This window comes from Plasmodium coatneyi, chromosome 8 (genome assembly GCF_001680005.1).
Source record: "Plasmodium coatneyi strain Hackeri chromosome 8, complete sequence".
NCBI lineage: Eukaryota > Apicomplexa > Aconoidasida > Haemosporida > Plasmodiidae > Plasmodium > Plasmodium coatneyi.
Genome location: NC_033563.1, coordinates 659,061 through 668,840, shown reverse-complemented (window position 1 = coordinate 668,840; position 9,780 = coordinate 659,061). Strand labels below are relative to the sequence as shown.

Below are 9,780 nucleotides of genomic sequence, written 5' to 3'. Positions count from 1 at the left end.
GTTGATCCTTATCTCATTGAATCTGCAGGTAAAGGCACACTTAGTGTTGTACCAGTTACAGAAAATAATGCTCAAAGTCCAACACAACCAAGTTCTTCAGGTTCAGGTCATATCCCTCCAGTTCCAGATTCCCAAACTCCAAGCACTGGTACTGACACTCAAACTCCATCCGGATCAGCTCCCCCTGCTGGAGGTGGTGTCAGTAGTGTTAGTGGTAATATTCAAGCTAGTCCAGATGGTAATGTTGATGGTTCAGCTAGTTCAGATGGCACACTTGGTTCAGGTGCTGACCCAAGTGCTGACCCTCAACCAACTCAGAAGGATGGTGTTGACCCCCACCAGAGTGTATCCGCGGGTCAACCTGTTGACCCAGCAACAGGAATTCCTTCACTGTCTCATCCAATAACAGCAGCTGATACAACAGGAACAGGGGCACCATCACCTGGTAAGGCTCCAACAACAGCAATAAGGGGTGGTCCAGGGAGGAGGGGTGCCGGAGGCACCACCCCTTCCGCTCTTCCAGTTGTTAGTAAGATGGACAATCTTCCTGATCTCCTTACCCTATACCTTCCTTCAATTCCTGTGTTCCTTGGTATGTCTGTTATGATCTACTTCCTTTGGAAGGTAAGAAAGAAGAAAAGAAGGAAGAAAAGGAAGAAGAATAAAAAAGGATGGAAGAAAAAAAAAAAAAAAAAAAAAAAAGAGAGGAAAGAAAAAAAAAAGAAAGGGGATGGAGAGGTTCCCGGTTTAGTGTGTAATGTTTCAGTTTTAGGGTGTAAGATTTCAGCTTTAGGATGGGAGATTCCAGTTTTAGGTTTCTGAGTTTAAGGTTCCGAGTTTCAGGGTATAAGGAACAACAATGTGGCCTGTTGTTTAGCTGTTTCAGGGTGTAAGGACAACGAGTGTGGCCTCGTTTTTAGCTGTTTTAGGGTGTAAGAACAGCAAAAGTGACCTACTATTTAGTTCTTTTAGGGTGTAAATGACAACAATGTGGCTTAGTGCTTAGCTGTTTTAGGGTGTAAATGACAACAATGTGGCTTGGTGCTTAGCTGTTTTAGGGAGGGGCATGCATCTAAATTGTTCATAGAAAATAAAAAATAAAATTAAGGTGAATGATTACGTGGGGTGTATGCAGGATTTCGCATTTTAGGGATGTGTATGTAGGATTTCGCATTTTAGGGATATGTATGTAGGATTTCGCATTTTAGGGATGTGTATGTGTAGGATTTCGCATTTAAGGGGTGTATGTGTAGGATTTCACATTTTGCGGATGTGTATGGAATTTGGCATTTAGGGTGTATGCATGATTTTGCATTTTAGGGTGTGTGTATGAATGCGCGCTTAGGTCAAAGGACAAAATTCTTGTTCTAAGAACAACACTTAGATCTCTGAAAAAGCATTTTCTTTTTTCCTTTCTTTTTTTTCTTTCTTGCAGTATTTTGCACTACCCGGTAAAAGAAAACGTCACAGGAGAGCTCATGAAGTATCTGGTCCAACTTTGGATGAACAAGCTCTTGATCATGTGGACGACCAGGATGATGGTCCCCATGAATATACCTTAGTAAAGGAACGAAAACGAAGATCTTTTCCAACGAGAAGGAAAAAACGTGCAAGTCGTCCTGTTGGTCGACGTACCATTATTGATATTCATTTAGAAGTTTTACACGAATGTCAAAAAGGGGACCTGCATTCGACGAAGGAAGACTTTTTTGAAAATTTGGTTCAAGAATTTATGGGACCCGAATTTATAAAAGAAGGAAAGGTTCAAAGTTTAGATTCGACGTTTAGGGGTGATGTTCCTGAGGGAAGTGTTCCTAAGGAAAGGGTTCCTAAGGAACAGGTTCCAGGTTCATATTCCTGGTTTAAGGAGGAAGACTCTGTTCCTATGGAAGAAGTTTCCAAGGAACAGGTCCAAAGTTCAGATTCCGGGTTTAGGGAAGAAGACTTTGTTCCTGAGGAGGATGTTCCTAAGGAAGAGTTTCCAAGTTCAGATTCTGGGTTTAGGGAGGAAAACTTTGTTCCTATTGAAGGTGTTCCTAAGGAACAAGTTCCAAGTTCCGATTCCGGGTTTAGGGAAAAAGACTTTGTTAGTGGGGTTTATGTTCCTTAGGAAAAGGTTCCTAGGGTTGATGTTCCTAAGGAAAATGTCCCTATGGAAGAGTTTCCAAGTTCAGATTCCGGGTTTTGGAAGGAAGACTTTGTTCCTAAGGAAGAAGTTTTTTCACAGACTGTATATTGGATCAATTGGATCGAAGGAAACAAAAGTGTGTTAGAGGAAATTAAAACACAACCTTGGTTTTATGACCTAAAGGTTAATTGGAATGAATACCAAAGGGGTGCTAAGCATAACGAATTGAGGGATGATAATAATTTTTCATTTTCAGAAAAAAAGGAGTTGTTGTGGAGAACTTCGGTAGGGAAGCAGTATAACATTATGGAATGGAACAGCCAAACAGCAGATTGGTTTAAGCATCTGTTGAACAATGTACAGGAAATACCAAATGAATTGGAATCGGCCGAGATAGAACAGCAATATTTGTGTAAAGAATCCTACCGGAACAATCGCTTAGCCCCCAAATTGTGGATGTTAATCTTAGCATTAGTATTTGAAGAGTGTGAAAGGGAAGAAAATGTGTGTAATAAGGAATTGTATTTAGATCATTTATTACAAAATGTCTGAGGAAATATGACGGTGTTTTTATAAGTAGAAATAAAATATGTTAACCATATTCCACTTTTCCTTATTAAGCGGTACACATAATGTGTTACAATGCTTACACTACCTATTTTCCTCTTTTTATTTTTTTTTTTTTTCGTTTTGTATGAAAGTGCTTATTCTATGTGTAATTAATAATAAGTGAAAAAAAAAATTTATTTACTTTATTCTGATTTGTTTGGTAAATTTTTTCATTGAACATCCAAAATATGTTCATTAAAATTTTTTTTTGTTATAGTTTTGTATTTTCATAATTTTTCTTACCTTAATAAATTTGTCAATAAAAGAATGCCCTAATATAAATTTTGTCACACAGAAAAAATTGCGAAATAAAAAAAAAAAAGTTGTCCAAAAAAATTGTCAAAAAAATTGCGAAAAAAGAAGCATATGCGCGAAGTGTACAGGCATACACATATATATGCGAATTTTACAAGCCGTGCTTGCGACCTCACACAAGTATAGCTCAAAAAATATATCAGATTTAAAGCATCCCGTTACATTTTTCACAATCGCCCAAATTATATGTTACCCCCATTTTTTTTATGTGTTACCCCCCTAAGAAATTTTATTTGGACCTTGCAACTGGAATTTCAATCCATTTTGTGCGCAACTCCCCTTAAAAATTTTATTTGGACAATATAATTCGAAGGTGGTTTCATTTGTGCCCTACTTCCTTTAAAAAATGTTATATTTGGACTCTTGCAACTATAGAATTTCAATCCACCTATTCTGTGTGCGCAACAAAGTGGAGACTGAGCTTCCCTGAAAGGGGGAGAGGTTACACTTTGGTGGATGAAAAGAGCGGAGGGGAGTGCAATCCAATCATATGTGCGTCTCTCTCTGTTGAAGGGGAGGAGGTCCATTTTTTGTTGGTTCCCTTTCCGGAAAAAGAGGGGGGGGTCGCTTTCCCACGGAACGGGTTTGTTTTGCATGTCTGGTTTAAAGGGGCGCGTCCCCCCCACGGAATAACTAAGGAAGGAAAGGAAAATCTAAGGAGGAAAGGAAGGAGGAAGTCTGAAGGAGGAAGGAAGTAAAGAGGAAGGAGGGTCTAAGGAATGGAAGGAAGGATCTCTGAAGGAAGGGTGATTTAAGGAAGGAAAGGAAGTTGTTAGAAGGAGGGAAGGAAGTCTAAGGAGGACAGGAATGAGCTCTAAGGAGGAGGGATGGAAGGAAAGAGGGTCTAAGGAAAGGGAGGAAGGATGATCAAAGGAAAGAAGGAGAAAGTGTCCCTTTTTTTTTTTTTTTTCCTACACTGCATATAAGCTTTATGGTTATTTATGACACCTATGATGGGGTATGGGAAGGGAAGAAAACATTTCCCTTTCAGGTGTTACACAGCGACGGTGTTACATCCGACCGTAACGTACATTCGTTCTTTGATGGTGGCCTGGTGTATTATTATTTCTTCTTCGTGTAGACTGTCTTGTATGCGCCACCGAGCGTACTGTGGAATTATCCATTGAACTTTCTGTTGCTTCCAGTATGGAATCTGTTGTTGAACTGCCTTCTGTTAATGTGTTGAATTCGTGTCCAGCTGATCTTCTGCTTCTTCTGTTGCTCCTTCCTCCATTTCCAGAAGAGTGGTTACCAAACCAAGAAGACCATGGTTTATACTGAAGAGAAGGAAAGGTTGTTAGGGGTAGTTGGTCGAAGGAAGATTTTTAGGTGATGGAAGGAAGGTTCTGTTAGGTGGTAGGGTGGAAGGGAAGGAATGATTGTTAGGGGTGATTGGTGTTAGGAAGGGTTGTTAGGTGGGTGGTAGGTGGGTCGAAGGAAGGTTGTTAGTGTTGGAAAGAAGGTGCTGTTAGGGTGGTCGGTGGAAGGAAGATCACGCCCTTTAGGGAAGAAAAAAAAAAAAAAAAAAAAAAAAAAAAGAAAAAAGGGAAGGTTGTCAGTGGTGGAAGGATGTATGTTGAGGGAAGTGTGCAGAGGGGTGCAAATTTGGTGTTAGGTTGAAGGTGGTAGGTGTTAGATGGTGGGGGCCGAATGTGATAAGTGTGAAGGAATGAGAGTAAAGGAAGGGAGTGTAAGATTTAGTATTGGGGTTGTTAGAAGGAAGGGGTTATAAGGAGTGGGGGTGAGTGAAGGGTGTGGGAGGAAGGTGGTTTGTGGGGGGGAGAGTGTGAATGTTAGTGTGGGTGTTAGAAGGAGGTGTGAGGAGGGTGGTGAGTGAGTGTGGGTGAGTGCTGTGGGACTTAGGAGGAAGAAGTGGGGGTTAGAAGGAGGAGGGTGTTAGAGTGTGTGGGTGTGGGAGTAGGTGTTAGGAGGAGGGGGCGTTAGAATGAGGAGGGTGTTAGAGTGTGGGTGAGCGAGAGTGGGGGTTAAAGGTGTTAGAGTGAAGGTCCAGGGTGTGAAAGTAGAGTGTAAGGGCATTAGAATGAAAGGTTAAGGGTGTGAGATTAGGGGGTTGGGTGTGGAAGGAGTGGGAGTGAAGGAAGGGGTGTGGAAGGAATGGAAGGAATGGAAGGAAGGGTTGTGGAAGGAATGGGAATGAAGTTAAGAGAATGAAGGAGTGGGCGAGTGAAGGGAAAGGTGTGGAGGGAAGTGTGTTAAGTTGTGGGGAAGGGGGTGTTAAATTTTTTTTTTTTTTTCTTTCTCTTAGAAAAAATATTGACCGCTTATTTAACTTAAATTTTTTAGAAACAACATATAATTATGTGCAATTAAAAAAAATGAACTACTTTTTGTTTTTAATTATGATTATTTTTTTTCTGTGTGTATGTATTATTGTACGTTGTAATAAAATATTCAGTTTAAATTAGATTCACACACTCAAGAGGAAGAATAACTAATCAAATGCACCCGAACAACTTACTAAGCATTTCACATTAAAAAAAAAAAAGAGAGGAAAATAATTCTATCATTCAAATGCAAAAATAGAAAGAAGAAAAGAAAAAAGAATTTTCACTTTTTATACCTTTCTTTTTACGTTAAAAAAGAAAGAATAAAACAAAAAAAAAGAACAGAAAAAAAAAAAAAAAAACGACGCACAATGATGTTCTCCACAAAATTCCTCCTATTCATTTTGATACTTTGCTGTTGGGCGGAATATCCACGTCATGTAAGAGATAGGAGCTACTGTTACACACACCTATGAAAAAAAACAATTATATATATTTGTGAGATACACATACACACAAATACATACATTCATTATGATTATGAATGAATATATTTTTTTGCAATGGTATAATAAAAATAGAAGGGGGAATGTACACCCCTAAAATAACCTTCCTTCCACCTACCACCCACCTAACAACCTTTTTTTTTTTTTTAGGTCCTAGTGCATGCAACCCCATCATGGGGAAAGAGCACATCAGGATGTAACACATCAACATGGAGCGCAAAATGGGGAAATACAGCGTCATCATCATGGAGTAAAGGGATACGAAGTGGGGGTCTCTATGATTTATATGATTTGCCAGATGGAAGCACGGTCGGATCGGTGACAAGTACAACTAGTACGAAAACACGGCAACGGCTTTGTAAATACACCTATGGTGGAAGTACAAATTCCTGCAACAAAAACAACACAAATGAACGACCACTATCCAGAAATAAGAATCCATTCGGTGGCCACCCATACAAAAAATCCAATTCTAAAGAATCCCTTCTTAAAGAATATTCACCACCTAACAACCCACCTACCACCCCAAACGACCTTCCTGAAGATTCACCACCTAAAGATTCACTCCCTGAAGAATCACCACCTAACAACCTTCCTTCCACCCTACCATCTAACAACCCACCTGAAGAGTCAAATCCTGAAGAATCACCATCTGAAGGTGATTTACAACAACGACCACCCAAAGGAATTCACCTTCCTGAAGATTCACTACCTAACAACCATCTTCCACCCAAAGATTCACTCCCTGAAGAATCACCACCTAACAACCCACCTGAAGAATCACTCCCTGAAGATTCACCACCTAACAACCCATTTGAAGAATCACCCCCTAAGGAATCACACCCTGAGGGTGAATTAGAACAATCACCACCTAAGGTGGAATTAAAAAAATCAAAGCACGAAGAAAAGGATGAAGCATCATGTTCAAAGAAGAAAAAAAGTTGGCGTGATAGATTTATATGTAGATTATTCCGTGGCAAAGTCAGAGCACATGAATGGATACCACTTCTATTAATTTTGGCCACTCTCTTCATATTGGTCGCAAGTCTCCTGAGTATGCTTAGGACTGTTATTCCTGCAGACCTCTCTACGGAAGCGACAACGGCAGCAGAAGTGCAGCTTGGAATCTGTGCTACCATCGGAATATTATTCCTAGTCGTACTACTAAAATTTTTGTTCTGCAAGGAAGGGAAAAATTTGTGCAAGAGAATATTAGGGTGCAAAACTCCTAAAGAACAGGTTGCTCTACTTAAAGAGATATCTGAAAAAATTGAATAGTTGGAAGGAGTGTTAGAATGAAAGTTGTGTTAGGGGTGGTGAAAGGAAGGAACGTAAAGGCACTTCTATATATTAGTGTGTGTATAGCGCCATTGTTGATCCTATTCTATGCTATGCTATATTATGCCTCTTTGGGATGACGTTGAGTATAGTAACTTTGTTCAGTTAGTTCGTAAATTAAAAAAAATTAGGATTATAACGTTTCCTATAGGTGATGTATGTATGATATGTGATGTATGTTCTGTGATATGTGTGTATGTGTAGTTCCGCCTGTTTATATTGTTATGTTGTTATCTATTATTATTTTTTAATTCCACCTTAAAAATGGGTAGCATTATTTATTTCATTTTAACATATAAAGTTTGTGTGCATATATACTGTAATGATCGTTGTTCCTATATAATTAATTAACATTTCATTGTTCCATTGAAATAGATAATTAATAAACATTTTATTCATTGATATATATAATTAATGAACATTTCATTGTTCCATTGAAATAGATAATTAATGAACATTTTGTTGTTCATTGATATATAATTAATGAACATTATTCATTTTGCTCATTGATATTATTAATGAACATTGTCTCATTGATATATACAATTAATTAACATTTTGTTCATTCATATTATTATGCAAAGAAGGAAAAAAACGCACATTCTCTAAAGAAAAATATGTCTTACTATGTTCCATATAAATATATACGTGTGTATATGTATATATTTTTACACACTCAAACCCCTAATAATAATAATGAATGTTCCCTTCCATAATAATAATGAATGAATGAACACATATATGGAATAATTAGGTTATAATGTTCATAGAATGGAAGAGGAAGGAAGGGGGTATTACAAGTTATTTATAATTAATGAAAGACATTGTGCACTACCTACAGTTTCGGACAGACATTCTATACTACTTATAAATTAAAAAAAAAAGGGGGGAGGGATACATTACACATTCAATGCTGTGTGCCATGTTCCATTCCAATATTCTACATGCGACCGTAACTGATATTTCGTGGACCGCTACTCCTTGCTCTCCTGGCAGGTTGTGTATCATACTCGACAGAATCTGCTGTTGAAGTGGTTGCTGTTGTGTATTCTGATGCTGAATCAAACATTGAAGTACCTTCCGTGAGTGTATGAAAGTGGTTACGCCCAGTGGTTGATCTTTTTTTTCTGTTACTTATAGGGGAGTTTCTAAAGGTATTATGTATCCATGAAGGTAGGAGCTTGTACTAAGAACCAAAAGGACGTGAGGGGAAGAAAGGGGGATGGTGTAAATACATGTATGTATACATATATATATATAGACATAAATAGAGAGCATATATATATGTACATACATATATGTATATATATAGACACCATATATATATGCTATATATATGTTACATAGTGGTAATAATTATTAGTTTACTTACTTTATATAAAAAGAATGCAGCAATTGTTGGTAATCCTATTGTTGCCAATGTACCAGATATGGTAGCAGCAGGTACCAAAGCACTACCACCATCCACCGGTGCTAATGATGATGGTTGTGAATGATGTGATGACGTTTCTTTCTGCTGCTGTAGTGCACCAATTACTGAGGACAGCTGTTTCAAGCAGGAAAGGAGATTTGAATCATCGTCGTCCCCGTCGTCGGATGGGAGGTCCTCTTCAGACATTGCTTTATCTTTCAGTTCTGAAGGCTTTAGAATTTTACCACCATTATCCTTGAATTCCTTCATGAATTTGTTCCAATAATTATCATTCTCACGTTCACCACTTGCTTCTATTGGCCCATAAGCTGTACTAGCTTCGCTTAGGTAAGTGTCATATTTCCCTGTACAGGAGCCGCCTTCTTCCTGTAATTGCCTTTTTATTTTTTTATAGTCATAATAGTAATCGAATATTTTTTTTCTTTTAGGGAAAGTACTCTGGTCAGCCTCACTGCTCATAGTTATGTAACTACATGGACCGCCTGACTCCTCTAATTTCTTATAAATTTCCTGCATAACACTTTGAAGTGAAGTATTCCATGTTTTCAATTTGTCCGATAACATGTCTCCCAACCAAAAATAAAAGAAATGGCATATCTTCTCACAAGGTTGTCCGTCCTTTGTATTTAATTTAGATATAGTGCACCAAGATTCTGCAATTTTTGTTGCAGATGTACTAGCTCCCCAGCCTTGGTTTAATTTACCATCTAAAATTCCCTCTATTTCTGTTTTCCAGGTGGTGCTATTCTCACAATCATTTTTACCACTCTTGAAATGATTGTATATTTGTTTGGAAGGTAATTGATCCACACTACACACCTCCTACAGGTAAGTTGTTGTTGGTAGAATGGGTGGAATACATATAAATGTATGCATTTCTTCTAAATTTATTGTGTGTTATACGCATAGAGCAATATTATATATGCTACTACTAAATTATTCACTTTTAAAGAAAAAACAAAACTCCCCTACCGGCTTGGCCATTTTCCCTGCATCATATATATATTTTTTTTGGTATATAATGAATTCATATTTGAAATGTTGATTATTGCAGAATGTGCATATGCATGAACTGCGCTCTTTTTTATGATGTTCATTATAATTAATGAATACTTATCAACATTTTTAACTCCTTCCTCCCAAAATTGTACACTTAAATTATTGTAT

At 37.9% G+C, this 9,780-nt stretch overlaps 1 protein-coding gene across 1 annotated transcript; it reads left to right on the top strand.

Moving 5' to 3' along the window:
- Positions 1-1,732: 1,732 nt before the first annotated feature.
- On the top strand, positions 1,733-2,680 carry PCOAH_00020580 (SICA antigen; the record flags this gene model as incomplete). The annotated part of the gene is made up of 2 exons (XM_020058867.1): positions 1,733-2,086; positions 2,111-2,680. The coding sequence occupies 2 exons, from the start codon at positions 1,733-1,735 to the stop codon at positions 2,678-2,680; spliced, it is 924 nt and encodes a 307-aa protein (XP_019914478.1).
- Between the last annotated feature and the right edge of the window lie 7,100 nt (positions 2,681-9,780).